Source organism: Typopeltis vanoorti, chromosome 6, assembly GCF_054136105.1.
Source record: "Typopeltis vanoorti isolate ZY-2024b chromosome 6, IOZ_Tvanoo_1.0, whole genome shotgun sequence".
Lineage (NCBI taxonomy): Eukaryota > Metazoa > Arthropoda > Arachnida > Uropygi > Thelyphonidae > Typopeltis > Typopeltis vanoorti.
This window is the reverse complement of record NC_143554.1, coordinates 105514775-105540020: the sequence shown is the minus strand read 5'-3', so window position 1 is coordinate 105540020 and position 25246 is coordinate 105514775. Positions and strand designations below refer to the sequence as shown.

General features: G+C 35.2%; 1 protein-coding gene across 1 annotated transcript in view; it reads right to left on the bottom strand.

Moving 5' to 3' along the window:
* The window catches only part of LOC150105771 (sister chromatid cohesion protein PDS5 homolog B-like), a 699562-nt gene that overhangs the window by 81790 nt on the left and 592526 nt on the right, over positions 1–25246 (bottom strand). The window contains exon 22 of the mRNA XM_090394553.1: positions 22058–22262. Within this exon, the coding sequence (XP_090250679.1) occupies positions 22058–22262 (205 nt within the window). The remainder of the gene's footprint in view (positions 1–22057; positions 22263–25246) is intronic.

The following is a 25246-nucleotide window of genomic DNA, read 5'->3' as shown; positions in this document are numbered from 1 at the left end:
GTCTTTAAGGGAAGTTTAAATGTTAACTTGTTAGTTTAATGAATGAATGTGTGCTTTGTTGTGATATATAGGGAACTACTATTTGTTTAAGTCAAGTTAGTTGGTACTGTAAATTGAGGTAACTAAGCAATGTGTATTGAGAGTTTGAATGTTAATATTGCCTTCCTAGTAAGTGAAAGGGCTTAGAGAGATTACTTCTCTTATTTGTATGTGTATTGTACTTCTTTTGTTTAGAATAAAATGTTTTGTAACTACCTTGCCTATTCTCTAGCCAATGCACTATCTTCAAAAAAATTAGTGAACCTGAATGTATATTAAATTTTGGTTAGCCACGACTTGCATTAAGGTGAAATTGTGTATAGTTAAAATTTCTTGTTTTCCTCACCTTAACTCACAAACTATATTAACTCGATCAGAATGGTGCAATCAATAAAAAAAATAAATTTTTCTGATTGATTTGTGTGAGAGTTGGCACATATTAAATAGGTTGACAACTTTAGATCTGTTTAACGGCAGTGGGGGGGCCAGAAATTAGACTTCATAGAATTAACTGGCAAGCAGATTAATGTCTTATCTGTGTAGTGTTGATAGAAGTTAAGGTGCAGTAAAACTTAGGGTAGTACAAAGGTGCAGTCAAGGACAACAGACTAACAAAGAAATTATATATAAATAATAGTATATATAATTTTTAGAATGACTCAGCTGACATTAAATTTAACACTACTTCTCACTCTCCTGCTCACACCCTACTTATACAGCTTCCAAGAATGGCCTCTTGTTCTACCCTTTTCTTCTTCTATGAAAAATTTCCTCCACATTAATATAGTAAAAAACTCCCTCACCAACTTATATGTCTCAATCATATCTTCTGTTTCTTCTATTCATAAGGCTCTACAACTTGCATTTTGGTAAATTTTGCCTCTCTGATCATGCTATTAACACTCTATATTTTACTGATTAGAAGGGAACCTGTTGTTTACATCGTACTAAAACATGCTGTTAATGCAAATTTAAGAAAGCCTATGAAATTCGGAACAATTATTCTAATATTAATAATAATGATAGTCTAAAAATCTTAGGAATATGAAAGGCCCACATGAAACCCACATAACTTCTTTTTCATATTCTCTAACATTTCCTCATTTCAGGCCTATAGAAAATAATTTCCGCATTTATTTTATATTGGCTGCCATCAATACTATATATATGACCTTGATATGTAGGACAAAATGTAAGGCAATTATCTTGGTTTATACAGGGAAACATAAAACTGGGTTTTAATTAGTCGGAGATTTTTTCAGAGATATAGACTACTAGTTTCGCCAACTTGACTGTTGGTTTCGTCTGGGCACACAAAAAACAACAAAAACAGCTTAAAACAGAACAGAAACAAGCTAAATTATCAGATTAAAACATAATGAATGCTAAATATTATCAAAATTCAAATTGGATGAACCACATAGAAACAAACAACCTTCTATGCAATATGGACAATTGGCCGACAGATCTTAAAAAGAAATTGAAGTCATTAAATCCATTAACTCCATGTTTATATAGTTCACCGAAAGTTCATAAAACCGGGAATACCTCTTCGTCCAATAGTGGATGGGATAAATTTCCCTACTTACTATCAAAATATCTAGCTCGTCTTCTGAAAGCACATATTCGTAATCTTCTTCTTCAAGTGTCATCTCCTAGAAGGAGGTTGGCAACCATGTCACGGAACCTTTTTCTTTCTTTTGCTGCTCTGGAACATTTTTGGTAATTCAAGCCAGTCCAGTCCTTAATGTCTTCGAACCACATTCTCCTGGGTCTACCTCTCCCTCTTTTTCCATCCAATTTCCCTTCTAATATTAATTTCTGAATGCCTTCTTGTCTGGTTAGATGTCCAAAATATTTAAGTTTTCACTCTTTAATTATTTTCATTAATGTTCTTTTCATTTTTGTTTTCTTTAAAACATCTTCGTTTTTCATTTTCTCTGTCCATGGTATTTTCAACATTCTTCTGATGGTCCACATTTCGAAAGCTTCTAATTTTTTCTCTGCTTCTTTATTTAGAGTCCAAGTTTCACTGTTGTAGAGAAGGCTTGACCAGATATAGCATTTTATTAATCTTTTTCTTGTGTCTATATTAATGTCTCTGGATGTTAGAACAGTTTTCATATCAGTAAAGGCTTTTCTTGCTATCTCTATTCTTCTTTTTATTTCTTTAAGGGAATTTCCTCTGTCTGTAAACATTTGTCCCAAATATATAAAAGATTGAATCTGTTCATTTTTCTTTTTGTTAACAGTTATGTTCAGTTTCTTATTTATTGGTTCTTTTGATATAATCATGCACTTTGTTTTCTTTAGGTTAATAATTAGTCCCATGTCAAAGCTTCTGTTGTAAATTTCTGTGATTAAGTTTTGAAGATCATCTTCAGATTCAGCTATAAGAACTGGGTCATCTGCATACCTGAAGTAGTTGAAGTTCCTACCTCTGACTTTTACACCCTTCAGTTCCGAAATATTTTTAAAAACTTGCTCACTATATATATTGTATAGTAAGGGTGATAAGACACATCCTTGCCTTACTCCTTTTTTGATTTCAAAGCTGCCAGAATATGTATTTTTATATCTTATTGAGGCCATTTGATTCCCGTATATATTTGTAATTATACGTAGATCTTTTCCTTTTAACCCATTATTCTGTAGGATATGTATTAATTTCTTGTGATCTATTGAATCAATTGCTTTGGTGTAATCAATAAAACAAAGATATATATGCTTTTCTGGTTGTCAAGGCTTCTTTCACATAATGCTTTCAAATTGAAGATTCCTTCTCTTGTACCTTTGTCTTTTTGAAAACCTGATTGTCTTCTATTTCTAATGACAATAAAAGTACCTTTTATTCTTTCTAGGATTATTCTCGGTAGTAATTTTGTAACATGGCTTGTTAAACTTATTAGTCTATATTCTGAACATTCAAAAGTTCTTGGAATTTTGGGAATAGTGACAAAGATGGATTTTCCTTAGATCATCAGGGATGTATCCTGAATCACAGATGTTATTAAAAATAACATTTAGGTCATTAAGTGTGTTTTCATTTACTTTCTTTAACAATTCAATAGGGATCTGATCAGGGCCTGGTGTTTTACCTGTTTTCATTTGGCTTAGAGCGTATTCTATTTCTTCATATGTAATTGGTTCACCATCTATATTTTGTATGTCTGGTGCATCTGTGCAATCAGAGTCAAACAGTTCTTTTTCATATTCTTTCCTTCTTTTTATGATAACTTGTGTCTCTAGTAGCATTTTTCCATTATGATCTTTTATACAAGGATTATGGTTGAAATTTTTCTTTTTATTTGTCAGGGCTTGGATTGATTTATGCATTTCTTTACTATTGTGTGTCTTGTCCAATTCCTCTATTCCTTTACATTTTCATTTAACCACTTGTCTTTAGCCCTCCTGCATTCATTTTTTTATAATTTTACTAAGTATTCTATACTGTTGTGTACTTTTCTTTTTTCGTCTTTCATTCATAAGTTCTAGTACTGATTCAGTCATCCAGGGTTTTTTCTTATTGTATTTAATTTTTGGGATAACCTCATTAGCTGTCTTATATATTGCACTTCTAAAATTTGACCACCTGTTTTCAATTTCCTCTGTGTTACAAAGTATATTTTCTTCTATTTTATCTCCTACATGATCTAATTTGTTCCTAATTTTTGAGTTAAACACCATTATGTTGTCAGGTATATTCAGAGCTGTGAAGTCAAGTCTTTCAGTATGATTATTTTTAGAAATGTTTTTTTAGTTTAAATTTTAAAGTGGACACAACAGGGTAATGGTCTGACCCTATATTAGCACCTGGGTATGTTTTTATGTTGGTTATATTATTTTTGTATCTATTATTTATCATTATGAAATCTATTTGGTTTCTTATAGAGTTATCTGGGTTTGTCCAAGTATACAATCTGCGCTTTGGATGTTGAAAGAAAGTATTTATTATGCGCAAGTTGTTTTGAATGCAGAATTGTATCAATCTCTCACCTCTTTCATTTCTGTTGCCTAGTCCAAATTTTCTAACAACTGGATTTTCTTCCCCTTCTCCAACCTTTGCATTCAAGTCACCCATCACTATGAGTATCTCATTTGATTTTACATATTCTATAGATTTTTGTAAGTTATTATAAAAATATTCTCTTTCTTCATCATTGTGATTCATCGTAGGGGGCATAAACCTGGATAATTATGATGTTAAAAGGCTTTGTGGCTAATTTAATAAGTATTATTTTTTCGTTTATGGGACACAGCCCCATTACACATTTAAAGATGTCTTTCTTAATCATGAAACCCACTCCATATTCATGCTTCTCTCCACCAGAATATACAAATGTAAATCCATCTTTCTCTAGTTTTCCCATGTTAGGCCATCTTGTTTCTCTAATTCCCATCACATCAATTTTAAGTCTTTTTATTTCCTGCATAAGGTTGTCAAAATTTCCTAGTTTATATAATGTTCTCACGTTCCAAGTTCCAATTTTCAAGACTCTGTTTCTTGTTTTCAAAAAATATTCGTAATACAGACACATATATCAGAAATAACAACATTTCATTGAAAAGCTAAGAAATATCACCGGGAACAGGCATCCCTGCTAGCCTAGATGTAGCGTCTTTGTTTACCAATGTCCCAGTGAATGAGGTCATAACCATCATAGACAATCTATTTCCTCAAGATATTGCTCAATTTTATAACATTGCCTCAATTCAAATTACTTTAAAAGAAATGGGAAAATATATAAACAACTATCAGGTCTTGCAATGGGTACACCTCTATCTCCTCAATGTGTGGACTTTTTATGGAAAAGTTGAAAAAGATATCTTGTCACATATGGATCCAAATCCATTAGTATGCGAGATATGTCAATGACATTTTCATCATATGGAAACACAGAAAAGCAGAACTATTTGATTTCCTAACTTCAATAAACTCATTTCATCAAAAAATCAAGTTTACCTTAGAAATCGAAAGGGAAAGAAAATTACCGTTTCTAGACACATTAATAACAAAACAAACAGATGGCAATATTGATTTAAAGGTTTACCGCAAGCCGACCCACACTGGCCGTTTCTTGCATTTTTCTTCATCGCACCACATTTCACAGAAGTTGAGTACTATAAATATGCTGAAAAACAGGGCAGTTTGTATCATAAGAGATGACAAAGTTTTAAAAGACAAACTAGATCTCATCTTCAAAACTTTAACTTTAACAAACAATGGTTATCCGAAAAAATTGATAAAAAAGATTATTTTTTCCAACCTCCTCCCAACAGCAAACCCAAGAATCTCACTACAGGTCTTCCATTTTCGTTTTGCTGGCACAGTTTCACAGAAAACTGCAAACCTGCTAAGATCCCACTAAGATGACGAGATCTGAGTGGCCTTCAAACCAACGAAGACAGTTTACAACTTGTTATGATCACCTAAGGACAAGATGCTTTCTATAACATTCCCCTGTTTTTGCGGTTTAAATTACATTGGACAAACTTCTAGAAGTTTGGAGATAAGACAAAAAGAACATGTTGGGGATGTTAACAACAGAGAAGACAATTCCGGTTTAGCTCTCCATTTTTCTAATACCAATCGCAACACTGAATGGGATAAAAGTACTATGCCGTACAAGGGATGATCCTTGGTGACATCTGGAAAACACTCATAAGATCACTCAACACATCAGAGTTCAACTTTGCAGCCAATTACAGAACGCACCTGTATAACAGTGACAGCTAATATACATGCTCCATGCGTTTGATGTAACAGAATTTTGATAACATAATAGAATAGAAATGGAAGGATACAGTATTTTTCGTGAGGATAACAAGGACAGGAAGGGAGGGGGGAGTACTGCTGATGATAGCAGGGGAATTAAGTCCACATAAGGTAGACATGAAAGAGGGAAATAGTGGCAATGGTTATGAGGCAGTGTGGTGTAACGTGGAGGTTGAGAGGAAGCCATATTTAATTGGATGTTGCTATGGACCTGGGAATGTGGAAGTTGGTGATGAAGAAATGTATAAACAACTTGGATTAGTGAACAAAGGAAGGATAATTATTATGGGTGATTTTAATTATGGCGGTATAGATTGGAATGAAGAGATAGCATTTGGGAATAAGGAAAGTGAATTTCTTGAGTTCTTGAGAGATGACTATCTCAGGCAGCATGTAAAGAAAGGCACACGAGGATCAAGAGTTCTAGATCTCATCATTTCATCAGAGGATGTAATTGTTAGAGGGGTTTCACATTTTCCTCCAGTTGGTGAAAGTGATCATGAAGTAATCACCTGTGTTGTGGCTAGTCATATGAAGGCTTTTGCGAGGAAAGGATATATGTGGAATTATAAGGCTGGTGATTATGACAAGCTTAGGAGACAACTTTGAGCTATAACATGGAACGAGGAGTTGAGCGGTAAGGAAATAAATGCTGCATGGGAACTTACAAAGAAATACATAACAGCATCAATGTACGAATGTATCCCAAAGGACAAAAGGCTGAATAAGGTTGGTGTAAAATGGATGAATGTGGAGCTTAGGCATGAAATTTGGAAAAGAAAGTACTTTGGAGGAAGTACAAGATAAATAATGGTAATCAGTCACATGAAGAATATAAAGAACAAGTCAGGAGAGTGACTCAGTTACTAAGGAAAACAAAAGTAGAGTATGAACAGAAATTGGCAAATCAGGCTAAGAAAAACCCTAGAGAGTTTTTTAGATATGTGGCAAGTAGAAGGAAGAATGATCATGGAAAGATGAAGTTAAGGGATGAAAGTGGTACAATGGTAACTGCTGCAGAAGACACTGTTGAGGTATTCAGTGATCAATTTATAAGTGTGTTTCATCCTGATCAGGGTGGAATCATGAGGAACTTGAGTGTAGAGGACATAGGAGAGGACAACTTAATTGTGAGTGAGCAGGAGGTATTTGAGGAAATAAATAACCTTGATGTTAATAAGGCGATAGGATTTGATGAAATATCACCACGCATCTTAAGAAAATGTTCCAGGGAACTGGCAGTAGCATTGGCATGCTTGTTTAACAAGAGTTTTGTATCAGCACAGGTTCCAAGAAAGTGGAAGGAGAGTAAAATTGTTCCACTGCATAAAGATGGTGATAAGGCTGTAGCTTCAAATTATAGACCTGTCAGTATATCAGCAGTTGTGGTGAAGGTCCCGGAGAGATTGGTGAGAAGTAGGATAGAGAAATGGGTTGATAACAGCAGTATTCTCTGTAGTTATCAGCATGGGTTTGTTAAGGGGAGATCATGTTTTGTAACAAGGTGACAAATACCTTGGGCAGAGGAGAATGCATATACAGTGGTGTACTTGGATTTTGCAAAAGCTTCTGATAGACTGCCACATGACAAGCTCTTAATTAAATTGAAAGAGATGGGATTGGATAACAGACTTCTGTGTTGGATCAGTGACTGGCTGTCAGATAGGTATTAGAAAGTTGTATATGGGGGTGCAGTATCTTGAAAGAGAAAGGTCACCAGTGGTGTGCCATAGGGGTCAGTTTTGTTGTTCAATTTGTATGTTAATGATATTGGATTGGGATTAACTAGTGATATCCAGCTGTTTGCAGATGATGCAAAACTGGGAAAAGCAATGCACAGTCAGGCTGATGTTAATGCCTTACAAGAGGACTTGAATAGATTGCATGAATGCGCAGGTAAATGGAACTATCAGTTCAATGTTGACAAGTGTAAGGTTTTGAGATTTGATAAGCAATGATGGGATGCCAAGTATACACTCTTGGTGGGGAAACTTTAACAGAAGTAGAGCAGGGTTATAATGGCAATGATGCAGAGAACCCTGACATGTAGAAATAGAGGGGTTATGATTCCATTGTATACGGCCTTGATCAGGTATCATATGGATTATTGTGCACAGATTTGGTCGCGGGTTTTCATGGTGATGAGGATATGTTAGAAAGGGTACAGAGAAGATTCACAAAGGTAGTCAGTGGTCTTTGAAATGTTTTCTGTTCTGTTTTAAGCTGTTTTGTTATTTTTTGTGTCCCCAGACGAAGCCAACATTCAAGTTGGCGAAACTAGCAGGCTATATCTCTGTACAAATCTCCGACCAATTGAAACACAGTTTTATATGTTTCCTTGTATAATATTCAGTGGTTGAAAATAACATTATCATATCTTGGATTATATTAAACTGAAGCTAACTTCATTCCACATGGTATTTTTTTTACAATGTACTTCTTGGAAAATTTGATTATTCACTTAGTCAACTCCTGAATTATTATGAAATTTATTTCAAGGGATAAACTTAGGGATTAAGCTTTCTACTAAACAATATGTCTCGGTTAGCGCTTTTTTAATTCTCTTATCACATCATGAAAGTTAGCTTTTTGAAATGCTGTTCCCAATGCTAATTATTGATTACTGAGTAATTATTCCATCAAAACATTAAATGGGGGAAGGCAGCTGGAGTAAATGAAATTCGGCCAGAAATGCTCAAATATAAAAGTTTTACAGTGGCTGCATTGCATAATTCAGAAGGCCTGGTCAGAGGGTTAAATTCTGGATGATTGGAGTAGAGCTCTCATAGTATCTATCTACAGTATAAAAAGGGAAATAAAACTGAATGTGAGGATAACACAAGTATTTCCATACTGTATTCCTGGTAAAATTTATGCAAGTATACTTGAGAAACAACCAAGAAAAATTGTGGAAGGTAGTTGTCTAGTTAAGATTTTCACTTTAAGACAAATAGTTGAGAAATCTTGGGAATATAACAGGAAAAGGCATATGACAAGGTGCCAAGAGGAAAGCTTTTCAAAACACTGCAGTTATATGAAGTAAATGGGGCATTATATTGACAATACACAGTCTCTATTTAATTTGTAAGTCAGCAGTTAAATTGCAGGAGGTACAGGAAGATGGTTTGATGTTAAATCTGGTGTGAGACAAGGGTGCACGTTCTCTTCACTGTTATTCATTATCTATATGGATCACATTATGAAGGAAAGTGGTATTAAATCTGATACCAAAATTGGTGTTGTCAATCTTAACTCTTTACTTTATGCAGATGGTGTTATATATCTGAATAAATCCAGTATAAGTCTGCAAGATTGCCTGATTAAATTCAATAACTGTTGTATTTAATTTGGGATGAGAATCAGCAATAAAAAAGACCAAGAGAATGAAACTAGACAGAAACATTGAAAACATCAACTGTATCCTGAATGGAGAGTCTATAGAACAAGTAAAACATTTCAGCTATTTAGCTGCAATTTTTAGTGAAGATGGCAAATTAAATATGGAAATAGTCAACAGAATTAGTAAAGTTAGTATAGTAGGAAGTTAGCTTATAATAAATTTAGTTTAATCCTTTATCCAAGTGTGAGCAAACAAAGTTTGCACCTGAAAGTATCTTCAGGACTGGGGTAAGGTGGTATAACACCAGGACACTCCTTGCAAAGGTGGAGCAAGCTACCAACAATCCTATCTCAGTATCTCCTATAATGCAAAACACATCTCCTTGCGGATATGTCTAATGTTATGCATTAAGGGAAGGGCCACAACCCAGACTAGTTTCAACATTTATTGAGGTCTCTTCAGTGGGAGCCAGGCCCAAGTGGAGATACCAGGCAGAAGCATTAGCAGGTCATCTCTACCTATTGGAGTTGCCAAATGGTGTGCCACCCTTTTTTAATAAATTACTCTGGATTTAGAGAAAGATGTTGAAAGTTTATTTTTCACTTGGTTAGAGTATAATAAATTTAGTTTAATCCTTTATCCAAGTGTGAGCAAACAAAGTTTGCACCTGAAAGTATCTTCAGATCTGGGGTAAGGTGGTACAACACCAGGAACCAGGACACTCCTTGCAAAGGTGGAGTAAGCTACCAACAATCCTATCTCAGTATCTCCCATAATGCAAAACACATCCCCTTGTGGATATCTCTAATGTTATGCATTAAGGGAAGGGCCACAACCCAGACTAGTTTCAACCTTTATTGAGGTCTCTTCAGTGGGAGCCAGGCCCAAGTGGAGATACCAGGCAGAATAATTAGCATGTCATCTCTACCTATTGGAGTTGCCAAATGGTGTGCTACCCTGTTTTGATAAATTACTCTGGATTTAGAGAAAGATGTTGAAAGTTTATTTTTCACTTGGTTAGAGTATAATAAATTTAGTTTAATTCTTTATCCAAGTGTGAGCAAACAAAGTTTGCGCCTGAAAGTATCTTCAGGATTGGGGTAAGGTGGTACAACACCAGGACACTCTCTATCTATTGTAGTTGCCAAATGGTGTGCCACCCTTTTTTGATAAATTACTCTGGATTTAGAGAAAGATGTTGAAAGTTTATTTTTCACTTGGTTAGAGTATAATAAATTTAGTTTAATCCTTTATCCAAGTGTGAGCAAACAAAGTTTGCGCCTGAAAGTATCTTCAGGACTGGGGTAAGGTGGTACAACACCAGGGCACTCCTTGCACTACCTTGTTGGTAGCTTGCTCCACCTTTGCAAGGAGTGCCCTGGTGTTGTACCACCTTACCCCAGTCCTGAAGATACTTTCAGGCGCAAACTTTGTTTGCTCACACTTGGATAAAGGATTATTAAACTAAATTTATTATACTCTAACCAAGTGAAAAATAAACTTTCAATAGGAAGTTAGCTGAAGAAATTTATACAATAAGAAATAAATTAGAAAACACTAAATTAACTGTATATGTATGCAAGATAGTGTTCAAACCAATTTTAACTTATGGTTCTGTGAGGTAGGTTAGAAATAAAACAACTGATCAAAGACTGGGGACCACAGATATGAGAGTTCTGAGAAAGATTAATGGATTGAACAGATGGCATCAATGGCAGTATTTTATTAAAAATGGGAATATTAGGAAATAACTTGCCATTGTTATCAGAACTAATTTCAGATGGTATGGTCACTTAAACAGAATGGAAGAGGAAAGATTACCAAAGCAAGTGTCTTTACCAGGTTGGGGAAAAAAGACCCAGACGAAGACCAAGATGTAGGTGGATTGATACAGTAAAAAGTTGCATAGAAGACAGAAATATAAGATCTAATAATGTTGGAGTCAAGATAAATTAATTTGGAAGAAAATTATCACTACAAAGTTAGTAATGATGTAACTTTTTCATGTAGTACTATCACAATATCCTGTACACCCCCTCAGGTTAGATATCAGGAATTTGATTATGATGATGAGTAACTGTTCCAATTACTCATTGTTCTAATAATAATATTAATGAAAAATTAATTGATTAATCATCCTGATTATCAGCTGACTGTGAAAGGATATGAAAAGTTAGTAGAAGAGGGCCAAAAAACAAGTGTAGGAGAATGAAGTTTGTAAATATCCTACTAAGGTATGGTAAGCTGTGTAGGAGAAATAATGTAAAGTTTTCGGATGTCTAGAGTGAATTCAGTAGATAAAATAACTTGTACATTCCTGATGGGTTGCATTTGAATAGTTTGGAGTTAGATGTCTGGAGAAATTTTTTTTTAATTGAGAAAATGGATTTAAAATTAAGAAAAACAAAAACATTTATGGAGGATGCATGTGTGCAGACTCCCTTGAGATAAGAAAGATCATCAAACATGCCGAATTCTGTTTCTGAGGTCTCAGTTCTGAATGAATAACTAAATAAAATATTCAAGAGTACCTGCGTATCCAAAGATATGTTGTAATGCATTACTAATGCTAGAAGAATCAGGAACAAGAGTGAGATGTTTAAAACATTAATTAGCTTGGATAAGTAGATTCATTCTTGAGTGATTAAACTGTTGATTCAGTTTTAGTGGAACCTCCGTAGCTCAGTCAGTATAGACGAAACCCTTTGGTCATAAAGATCTGGATTCGATTCCAGTCTGTGAAGTGAGGAACCTTTATCTGGTCTCATTTGAATAAAGGTGAGTTAACCAATCTCTAATGGAGGTGGAGTGTTTTTCCTCCCAGTAACTCGGGTTTTTCATTCCTTAAAACAGGCAAACTGGTTCCATGAACACACACAGCTAGTCATAAAATATACTATGGCAAGGAAGGCAATGGGAAACCATAATCATCTCCCTAGTATGGTAGCATATAGTTACCCCCCACCAACCGTATGGCTGAGGGAATAGGATAGATAAGATAAAGCTAAAATTCAGTAATCATCTTTTTTTTCTGTGACTTTCATATAGAAAGTGAATTAAGCTATTGATGTATTGTGGATGGAGATGACCCCCCCCCCCCACCACACCAGTGTCCTGTGATTTTACAACGTAGGAAGAATTAAGTTTAGTAATGTTTCTCGTATATAGGAAGAAACAGGTTTTGTATTAATTTTTCCTCCAGTGTGAATTCAAGAAAGAATGAAAGTTCTGCTGGAATAAGAGACTATAATTCCAGAGGTTTTTGTCCATATTTAATGAGAGATTAGAAGAATTATGAGAAAGTGATCTTTCATTTTGTCTGGGCAACTTAGATCTATAGGACAAATTCTTGAAGTATGCCCCAAACTACTGCATTGATAGCATCTGATCTACATTTCCTAGAAAATCTTTTTGCTCGCTCCTCTAGATTGTGATGGTCCTAGCTTCTCAGAGATATTTGACTCCTCTGTAGACAAGATTCTAATTCAGTAATCATCTTCAAAATTTTAAATCCATTTCTTTGATTAATCAGTCCTCAAAATGACTTCCCTCTTGACTGAGTCTAAATTAATTAAATCTATACTACAAGAGGTAGAGATTTCTTTTGCTTAAAGGATTAACAGCAATTTTAGAATTTGGTTTTGCACTACTATATACATATGGTATGTGGGGAACTGTATTAAGCTTTCCTCCTTTAAGGAAAATTCCAAAGCTTTTACAATATTAGTAATCTATCCTTGTATATAGCCTTTTGGAAATCAGGTTTAATACCATTATGAAATTGAAAAAAATATAATTTTTGCAATAAATTCAGCATCTCTTTGAATCCTAAATTTATGTCCTATATTAATCAGCTTATAAAAGTCTGACATAGTTTCACTCTGAGTTTGCATACAAGAATACACTTTCAGAGTTTTGGTCCAAGTTCAAGCTTTTTAGAATATTCTTCAATTAAAATTTTCACAAGTCTGGACTTGTTTGAGCTCTCTGAAAGTATGAATAAAAGGTTTTGTCCTAAAACTAAAATTTTATAATAAGCATCAATTGTTGATCTGACTATCTTACAATTTCACTGACCTTTCCTAAAGTTCAAAAAAAATATTCATTACATTACACTAAGTATTCCACTGAAATTCTGCAGAGCACGTGCAAGATTAATATGTTTAGAGGAAACTTATCTTATTCCCCCCCCCCCACACACACACTCAATTTCTTATACAAAATTAAAACTTAGATTTTAATTCATCATGGTGTTGACTGTGCCATTTTTGTCAGATGTGTACCAATGAAGTTTATTAACTTGCTTCATCCAGTTAATAAGACAAAGTCATATCCAGGGTATTTATTACTATGATAATAAGTGTACAAAAAAATCTTGCAAAATTGACTCTAATTTCTTCTTTTCAGTTACAGATTTGATAAGAACAAACAAACAAACAAAAAATAATTTAAACTCCTTTAAACTTGAAAAGCACTGTTCTTTCCTATCTCTCTCAACATTGCACCATTGAAATCTAATCAAAAAAATCAAATCTGTTTTTCTTGCAAAAAAAAAAACAAACTGATGCACATCATATTTTGAATAGGACTATGCTTCTTCTTTAATGTCTTCCTTACACATAATTCCTTCATAATATTAGTTCCTCTTCAATTTCCTTGGAAATATAGCATAAAAGTTCCCTTTATAAATTCTGGAAAATTCTTAGTTATTGAACAAAAAAAAATCAATTTTTTCTGTGTTTAAAACATTTAACCAGATCAAGTTTGTTGCTGAATGTATTTAAAAGTAACTGTCCACTACTTCAGGATAAACTATATAACTCCATTCTTCACAGTTTTATCCACATTTCAAATCGGCTTTCTTTGAAAGAAAATTCATCTGTTATCTTTTCCTTTCCTTTATAAAAGTCCATGTTAGAGGTTTAATGGAATATTAACAGCACTGAGAAAGGATTAAAACTAATTTTAATACTTCCAATATTTCGTCTCCGTCACAGAGACATCTTCAGGGATTACAAAAACTTTTTGCAACAACACACACAAATACAATACAAAGTGAAACTAAATTCCTATCTAGGTGGTGCACCCTCTATGGGCATTTGCAGGTGGCCTGGGATGTAAAGAGGGACCTCTGATAATTAAAGTTTCCCAAAATTTTGGAAGTTTAATGCAACTATATTTGTTTAAATTAGGTTGATTCCTGAGTGCAGATGCAGATTCAAAGGATAGTCTTTCTTTTTTGAATTTACTATGGTGGAACATGGTAGTTTTTTTCCCAGGAGATTCTGTGGGATGTATCCAAAACACGGTCTGCAAGGCCAGACTGACCATAATTGTGTTTGCAGATGTAAGAACTGTGTCCTTCTAACCGGATGGATGCTGACTTGCCTGTTTGTCCGAAGTAGGCAAGTTTACAGGAACAAGGTACTCTATATACACCAGGTACTGAAAGAGGGGGGAGCTGGTCTTTAGTGGAGTGGATAAGGGTAGCAAGTTTACGGTGGGGCTTAAAAAGCTGTATGTAGGTTGTACTTTTTTAATGATCTGGCTATTTTTTCTGAAGTACCACGGATGTAAAGAATAGTGATGGCATTTCTGAAGTCCTTCTGAAGAGATGGTCGGGGAATGGGGGAAGGTGTTGTGTATACAACACCTTCCTTTCCAATGGCTATAATGACTACAAAATTAAAAAAATAATCAAGTCCTTCCCCATTTCCCAAAATACACAACACCTTCCTCTCCATTAGCTATAATGACTACAAAATTAAAAAAATAACCAAGTCCTTCCCCCCCCCCCCCCACCCCCCCCCCCCCCCAACATACACACACCTTCCTTTCCAATGACTATAATGACTACAAAATTAAAAAAATAATCAAGTCCTTCCCCATTTCCCAAAATACACAACACCTTCCTCTCCATTGGCTATAATGACTACAAACTTAAAAAAATAAGCACGTCCTTCCCCCCCCCCCCCCCAACATACACACACCTTCCTTTCCAATGACTATAATGACTACAAAATTAAAAAAATAATCAAGTCCTTCCCCATTCCCCGACCATCTCTTCAGAAGGACTTCAGAAATGCCATCACTATTCCTTACATCCGTGGTACTTCAGAAAAAATAGCCAGATCATTAAAAAAGTACAGCCTCCATACTTTTAAGCCCCACCGTAAACTTGCTACTCTTGTCCACTCCACTAAAGACCAGCTCCCTCCTCTTTCAGTACCTGGTGTATATAGAGTACCTTGTTCCTGTAAACTTGCCTACTTCAGACAAACAGGCAGGTCAGCATCCATCCAGTTAGAAGAACACAGTTCTTACATTTGCAAACACGATTATGGTCAGTCTGGCCTTGCAGACCATGTTTTGGATACATCCCACAGAATCTCCTGGGAAAAAACTACCATGCTCCACCATAGTAAATTCACAAAAGGAAGACTATTCTTTGAATCTGCATCTGCACTCAGGAATCAACCTAATTTAAACAAATACAGTTGCATTAAACTTCCAAAAAAATTTGGTAAACTTTAATTATCAGAGGTCCCTCCTTACAACCAAGGCCACCTGCAAATGCCCATAGAGGGCGCACCACCTAGATAGGACTTTTTTTTTTAGAGGATCTAGATAGGACGTTTCACTTTGTATTGTATTTGTGTGTGTGTTGTTACAAAAAGTGTTTGTAATCCCCGAAGATGTCTCTGTGATGGAGACGAAATATTGGAAGTATTAAAATTAGTTTTAATCCTTTCTCAGTGCTGTTAATATTCCATTAAACCTCTAACATGAATTCTTCACAGCACTTAAGCCTCAACACACGTATCTATAAAAGTCCTTTCCATTATACTATGTTTCTCCCCAAAACATTGAACTTCCAGAACATACTGTAATTTACAGAGGCTTTTCTCCCCTCCCCTCTCTCTTTTTCTCACTATATCAAATTTCCTATTTAGAAATTTGCACAAGTGCACAGCTGCCTGCCATGGCAAAGCAACATGGTGGGAAAAAAAAAAAAAAAAAAAAAAAAAAACTTATTATAAACAAGCTACAGTTCTTTAATTGCAAGCATTTTCAGAAATGTTAATAGTTTCTTCTTCCATCAAGTTTTTTAAGTTTAGAATTAAAACTAAATTCAAGTGAGACATTTTTATTTGCTTGCAATAAATATATAAACAGAGTTTTACAACAGACCATAATTATACAAAGATTTCTACTATACAAAGTATTATTAAAGAAAGCATTATACATTTAAATTAAATGTTTACATATATATATATATATATATATATATATATATATATATAATAAACTAAACCTTTCTTTTTTATAATAAAAATCAGCCATTGCTAAATTTTTTTTTTAAAAAAGGTAAACTGCAGATATTCTACACAGCATTACAAGCATTACCAAGATTTGGCTACAGAGAAAAATATTGTCACAGAGATAGATAGAATGTGAGGAATATTGTATTTTCAAAGATAGAAAGCAGGACTGGTAGAGGACTATTGCTAATAATAGCAACTGCAACCAGCAAAAGTAGAAGTTCAACAGAAATGAAAGAAAAGTTGAGAGAGCAGTAAATTTGAAGCTATTTGGTGTGAGATAGAAATCAACATGCAAAAATATATAGTTGTTGCTACAAGCCAGGGTCCGAGATAGAGGACATGTGGATGACATCCATTGGCAGATTAACTCAAATGAGCAAAGGGCAAGTAATCATTATGAGGACACAAATTGGAAGCAGAAAGGGAACATGGGGGGAAAGGAAATGGAATAATATAATTTATGTAGATATTGAGATAGAATTACTTGAAACAGCACATGATGATAATATCACAGAATTTGTAAAATAATTTTGTCCATAACTGAGAAGAATGATTGTGCAGTCTTGACTTGGGAAGCAACTAAGCATGTGAAAATTTTCTATTAAGAAGGGCTATATGGAACTACAAAAGTTTGTGATTACGACAAACTCAGAAAGCAGCTTGGAGCAAGGTATTGGAAACTGCAAGAGAAGGAAATAGTCAAGTAATGGAAAAAGACCCAAGTGAGCAGTATTGGATTGTATACCCATATCCAGGGTAAGGAGAATAAATCAGGAACACTTATCTAAATTGGAGTGTCAAATGGATTAATAGAATCATCAAAAACAGGATCTGCAAAAACATAAAATAAAATAAATTAATAGAGGGTGTGTGTGTGTGTGTGTAAGGAGAAAGGCAATCAGCAGGCTCAGAAGTAGTGCAAAGAACAGGCAAGAAGGAGTGATCAAACACAGGAGAAATGCACAAGTAGATGAGAGGAAACTTCAAGGAATTCTTTAAAAGGAAGAACAATTATTGAAGGATGACATTAATGAAAGCTGATGGAGGGAAGAGAAGGCAAAAGATATAGTGGAAATATTGACTGATCATGGAATCAATTGTGAAATCATTTTCCAAGTGTGTGTCATCTAGGTGGAGATAATGCTGACTGATGCAACAGAAAATAGATATGAGAATTGAGGTAGATGAACTGAAAGTGGTCTCTAACTAGGCTAATTAATTTTAGTCAAATTCTGGCAAGGTCCCAGAAAAATGGAAAGACAGTACTGTTACATAAAGAATACTCTACGACAGATGTAAACTTTAAACGTATTAGTATCTCATGATTGGTAGTTAAGTTATTGGAAAGTTAGCAGGACTGGTTACCAGTCCCTGTTAACTAAAGGTTAGAACTACCTAATCAGGCTAACTAACTAAAGATTAGAATTCAGGAATGGGTGGACAGAAATATAATACTCTTTTAGTGGAACATGGGTTTTTCAAAGGGAAGTTTCTCTTAGTAATTGACTCATTTTCTACAATAAAGTGATTAACATCTGAGTTGGTTAAGAGAAATGGCCACAACCATGATATTGCTGGAATTTTATAGGAATCTCATTAGATAATTATGCTTGAGTAAATGCGGGATGGATTCAAAACTGGTGATGTGGATTATAGAGCAACTAATGTACAGACATCAGCGAGCAGTTTATAGCAAAGTCGAGTCAAAGAGAGGGCAGATCAGCAGTGGTACACCATAGGAAGGGGGGGGGATAGTGATGTGACAATTCAGATTTACCACGAATGCACGCTGTTTTATATGGCATGGAAGAACTACCTACAAGCAGATTGAAAATGAACTCTCATTATCTCTCCCCACCTATACCAACATTTCCATGAGCCATTTTCAAAACACAGTGTTAAACTTGATCCCCCCCACCACCACCACCAAACCCACAATATGGCTATGCAATGAGGATGATGTATTCTCCATTTGGCCACATGGCAGGGATACATTGGAAATGTTTTTAGTACACTTTAACAGCCAACACCTGAAGATCCGTTTCACCACTGAAAAGGAAAACAACGATTGTTTGCCCTTCTTTGACACTGTGGTCATCTGAATAACCAACAGATCCTTATATTTTCTGGTCTACAGAAAACCTACTAACACTGGAAGGTATATACATCACTTGTCACATCATCACCTCACCCAGCAACATGGTGTTATCAAAATAGCTAATCAAGCTAGAACCATTTGCTCATACCACACAGTGTTTTCACAGAAATCAATCACATCTGTGACATGTTTTTCAGCCAGTGACTTTCCTCTTCACAAAATTAACAGAAGGTTAATCCCACCCACACACAAGAAATCAATTGCCATTCCCTACATTCAGGACACCTTAGAAAAATCTCATGGGGTTTTAAGGATACAACATACAGGCTGCATTCAACCTATACCACAAACATTATCTGCTCACTGAAAGATCCTCTCCCTCATCTAGACCAACCTAAGATCTACAGCATCCATTGTATCTGTAAACATTCGTATTTTGGAGATGGATATTAGGAAAACACAGAGACTGTCTGTTACTTGCACTACAGCCATTCTGGAATAGCAGACCATGCTATAGATACAAATCACTGGATCCAATTTATACAGGCACCCTTTTATATAGAAACAGATACAAATCAGAGAAATTATTTCTAAAATTTGCCACAGCATTACAGCATTTGCCAAACCTGAAGAAATTTGGCTGCATCACTTTATCTAAAATAGTGGAGACCATTATTTTGAGACAGTCAGCGAGTTTCTGGCCGGCCTGGTTGGCGAGTGGTTAGCGTATCTGCTCTCCAGCCAAAAGGATGTGGGTTTGAATCCTGCCATGGGCATGGATGTTTGTGATGGTCTGTGAAAATACTAGTGGTGGTGGTAGATGTGGACAGTAGATGGCATTGGTGTAGATGATGCAGTTGGTGGATGAGGTTGAGCGGTGGAGATGGAGAGAGTTGTAGAGTAGGCGCCCTCCCTCGATGAGTTTTTGGACTCCCTGGAGGTGTCAAATAATAATAATAATTCTATCACTACACTCATAGAAGAAGGGGCCAGTAAAGACTGTAGGATCTTGCATTTCATATGTCTGTCTTTACTTTCCTGTTAGTGTGCCTATGTGCATTGCTTACTTTTATTTCTTTGTGCCCATGACCATGCCTTGGTGACCACGGTGAAATACTGGCATAGTAATTTATTAGGTAAATAAATTAAGTTAGTAATTATAATCTCTAGATGTGTTTTCTCCATTACATTTCAACATGATTCAAGTTATATAAAAACTGGAAATAAAATTATTCTGACTAACTGGAGTAATTACTTTGGAAAATTTTTAAATGAAATAAGCAGTGAAAAACAGCAGTAGAATACATTCAGGAGAAAACCACAATGAGTACATTTCTTACTAAAGGCAGAAAAAATTTCAAATTCCAGATGATGAGTAGTGCTCTTACAGTGTCCATCTGTAAAAGGAGAAATAAATGTGAGAATTACAGAGGAATTTCTGAACTGAATGTTCCAAGTAAGATTTATGCCATGATGAAAATTGCAAGCAGGAGTTATAAAAATGATTTTTCATGTTTTTAGACAAATGGGTGAGAAATATGCTTTTCATAATACTACAATTATATTCATGTAAATGGGACATTATATAGAGCAGCACAGGCTTGATGCAAAATTTGGTTCTAAGCAACGTGTGTGTGTGTGTGTGTGTGTGTGTGTGTGTGTGTGTGTGTGTGTGTGTGTGTGTGTGTGTGTGTGTGTGTGTGTGTGTGTGTGTGTGCATGCTATACTTTTATTCATCATCTGTATATATCATATTACGAAAGAAAGTAGCATTAAATCTGATATCAAAATTGGCAATATTAAACACAGATCTTCACTTTAATAATTATCTTGCAGATAATCTTATACTACCAATACAATACTAGCACAAAAATCCAGTATAAATTTTCATGACTCATCCGAGATAGAAATTAAAACAGTTTATTTATCAGCAACTGGAGACCACAGGTATGCAAAAAAATTAGGAGAGCTGACTGGTGGCATCTGCCACACCTGGGATATCCCACCTTTTGAGAAACCAGTCAGCTCGTGGCTCCAGCTAGATAGGCTCCCAATAAGCCCTTTTATCGAACTCTGAAAGATCTTTTGTTTTTCCCACTGTGATCAACACTACTGATGATTACTGACCAGCAGCATACTTAAACAGTTGCCTAGAGCATGTGACAAGTATTTTGCATATATATTTCAGTGGCCAGTATGTGTAATATGTATCCTGTACACTTGCTCTTGAGTTTACATATCAGGATGAAATAAGTTAGGTACTTCTTGGCCTATTAACATCATGTTTAACAGGTAACATGTTTTAGTTCGTAGTTTTAATATTTTACAGAGTATGGTAAGAAAGTTTTGAGAGTACTACACATAACACTACTTAAAAAAAAAAACCTTTGATCCAAGTTATTAGTTTCAGCAACCAAAGTAGTGAATAACAGCAGAGAGAGAGAGAGAGAAAATACAATATATAATTACAATGTAAGTTAGAAACAAAAACCAAAGTTTGACACCATTTTTACTCGTTCATTAAACTGTTTTCTTGTACGTTCTTCAGATTTATATCTGTATCATATTCCCTGTTTACATTTTGCTATAGTGAGCTATTTCCTCTTGATTATCATGATTATTCTTGTCTACAAAACTAAATACAGATCCTTGTTTAATTACATGATTTCTCATCCATTTGTATTAAAATTCCTAAACCTCAGCTTGTCCATTCTCAAGTATTCTTTTTTCCACAATGGTTGCATAAATCTTACCTGGAACATTTCTATGTAATTCTCACAACCAGTTTTATATCCCTTTTATAGATGGACACTATGTGAGCTCTACTTCCAGTTATCTATAGTTTGATCTTCTGAACAGACCTCCTGAATTACGCAATGTAGCACTCGTAAACTTTCGACATCTTCACATCTTTATATGCATTTCTCATCAAACATCATTACTAGTCATTCCACAATTCAGATTTCTGACAGTTTTAGTGATAGTGCTACAGTGAAGACAGTCTGAGAGACTATTTTTGGTAACATCAGCATGAAGCACTCCCTAACTTCAATAAGCATGGCTACATTAATTTAGGTAAAATCTGGGTGACCATTTCATTTTTTGGTACAGTTCGAATCCTTTCCACAACCTCTTGAATGTAGTGGCTTGCATTCTGCGACAAATGCTTTTGTGATATGAAGGCAATGGTTTGAGTTCTAATTAAAATATTATATTTATTTGGTTTTTGTATGATGTCAAAAAGTGATACTAAAAAGTTAACATGAATAACATCAGCACCTAAAGCTTTCTGTAACCCTATTTAATTAACAAGGCTTTGATTATTTCTTTTACTCTTTTTTTTTTTAAACAACATTCTGACATAAAGAGAGAGAGAGAGACTGTTTATTAAAAATATTTAAATTTATATTAAAAAATATGATCACTGATCACAATGGTTAGTATTCAAGACTGCATATCAGATAATTTACATTACTTACTTGAAATAACTGTATAATGCTTTAAGTAATCCCAGCGTTTATTAATATTCAATAGTAAAAACTGTTTAAACTGGGATTTCAGTTCTTTAATATGTTCTAATCCTCCTAGACTAAAAATTGCTAGAAAGTTCAGTGGCAGTTTCAAAGTTATAAGACCTTTATGCAACTTCTGAACAAATTTGGTTCTCACTTCACTGCATTCATCCTAGAAGGAAAAATTGAAACAGTATCAAGTGAAAGCTACACTCACCATAATGAAATGGAAATAAGTCTAAAAATATTTATGCATTCTAATCACTTTTAGATTTAGAATCTAATTTTGATTTCAGATCTGCTGATTTTCAACTTGCAGATCTCTAAAGATTCACTAGCAAATGGTGATGCTGTTCAAAATGCTCATTAGTTGGAACAATTCTCATGTGTAAAAATAAAATAATTAAAAGAAATACATTATTGGAAAATTTTTAAATAAAATAAATGTTATTCATTTAATTAAATATTGCACATCATAAAAGCAATAGGTTTAATGTGATGCTTCTTTATGATGTCCCCCCCCCCCCAAAAAAAAAAGAAAGTTTCATGTCTGGATCTAAATGTATGCAAACCCACTTTTACTGTTGACTGTTAACTACAGAACAAATCTGAATCTCAAAACTCACTCTTATGTAAACTGGGCATGTTGCAAACAGATAAATTGGCATTATCTTCTTCAATAATGCTGAATCCAAAGTAGAGACTGTTAACAAATATCATTTCAACATTCACTTTATAAACAAAAATGATATATATCACCACTTAAAAACCATCAAACTTGACCTCTTATTTCTGATAGCACTTCAAATATCCAACTCAACAACTACTATATACATCTTAATTACAATCTGCATGATCCTTCCACAATATGGGCAGCATTTGTGCCTTTGTGCAGTCTGGTATCCTAAGCCAGAGAGCAACAGATGTAAAATCTTCTGTTTTTGACCCTTGTCTGGCTTTCAGGATTCCTTTCGCTGCTCAGTTATACTCATCTTCTTTATCTACTACTCTTCCATCCATTTTTCATATATTCTTGATGGACTGAAACACCTAATTTGAAGTTTTAGGTAATTATTGCAACCGGTTTGCTATTCTTTGCAGCATCCCCTAAGGGGATGCTGCAAATCCCCTAAGGATAATCCCCTAAGGATGAATATTTCATGTCTGTAGATAATGTGTATTTTGTTCTGGAGTTATGGCAACAAAATCCAGAATATTTGGAAGGTGGTAGGTGCTTAAATGCCTGTTAAAGCCACTGATATAATAATGATGAGACATATGTGTATCAGGCAGATTTGCCTATTATGAAGGATGAAAAATCTAAGTTTCTGGGTGAAAACCCTCTACCTGTGTATGAGATCAGCTAACTCACCTTTAATTGAAAAAAAGCCCTTATAAAAAGTTCTTCATGTAATCATAGACTGCACTCGAAACCAGATCTTATCAATCAAAGCATTCCACTGAAACCAAATGAGCTACGGAGGCCTACTACCACCCTTCAAATTCTGAAAATCATTCCGACTTCTTTGACATTTTAGGGAAGCTTGACTATCTGAAATTTAACCACTCAAACAGTAAAGTAATCTTCCTAGATAATTTCAATGTCCACAACTGTAATTAGCATCCCTTTTTCCATTTCCACTGACTAAGCTGGAAGAGATGTGTAAGCAACAATCTAATGAAAATCATCTGTCTACCAACAAGAATACCAGATAATCCTCTCCATTTTACCAACAATCCTGATCTTTCTTAAACAGTTTTCCTTCCAAATGTACCACAGAGGCAATCTCTCCTTTTGGCAACTCAGATCATAATCTTGGTTCCTGGCCAAATGATAATCATGATTTCTGGTCCCTTGGAAAGGCCACCAATGCCACGTCTATACACCTGTGCTTCCACCTTTTTTTCATCCAGATATTACCACTGTTACAGAATCTAAAGATAAAGCAAACCTCCAGACATCACTCCTCTCCCACACTTGTACAGATGCCCAAGGCAAATCACCTCCCACCATGCCAAAAACAGTGCATTATATATCTCCTGTGATCTTTCACCAAAAAGATATCAGAAGGATTTTAAATAACTCAGATAACCCAAATCAAGCATTTTAAATAACTTAAGAAGTCCACTAGTCCTATGGTATCTCTCCTTCTATAAAATTGTGCTATCTAGTCCACAGCAAATCTGCTCCTAGTCTACATACACCACCCACTTCTGGAAGGACACTCACACTCACACACACATCACAGAAGAGTCTGGAGAACCTTGTGCAACAGTTCTTGATATTTCAGGAGCGGGACTACTAATCAGCAGGGATGCGCAATAGCAATAACGGTAATGATATGTCATCTAGAAATAAGTTTGAGGCCATTTGGTGTGAAGTGGAAGCTAACAGGATGAAATATATGTTAGGGTGTTGCTACAGACCTCTGGACACATAACATAAAAGAGTCTGGAGAAACTTGTGCAACAGCTCTTGCTATTTCCAGAGCAGGACCACTAATCGGCAGGGATGCACAATATACAGCTTCTCCCTGTCATGCTAATCCCACCTTTTCACGGTGTGGCCTGGTCCCACAAAAGGGACTCTAGTAAAACCCATGAGTATTCCTGCTACAAAGTATACCTTCCTAGTTGGAAGAAATGCCAACTAGACATTAGGTGGCAGATGCTCTTCATTATCTGGCAAAATACCACCACTTGGCTTAATCAGAGATCTGAAGGTGGAAAATGCCATGTTTGGTCTCCAAAGCTGGGACTCCATTTCTGATTCATCCCCCCCCCTTCCATGTAGTGTAAGTGCAAACCTTCAAGGCCATATGCATTTTGGGATAAATAGATTACATGCCATATATCACATTGATGGCACTGTACTCCAGGAAATAGATGAAGCTAGAGATTTAGGAGTGGTGGTAGACAGAGAGTTAAAGTTTAGAGGACATACTGCTTAGGTTGCTAAGGTAGCCCATAAGTTTACTTGGTTATTGAAGAACACATCAACAAGTAGAGACACGGAAGTTGTATTTCCTCTTTATAAGGTCTTGATATGCCCACATCTGGATTAATGTGTTCAAATCTGGTACCCTGGGTTTCTTGGGGATGAGCAAGCAATTGAGAGAATCGAGATGGAATGTTCCCTATTGAGGTATGTGGATT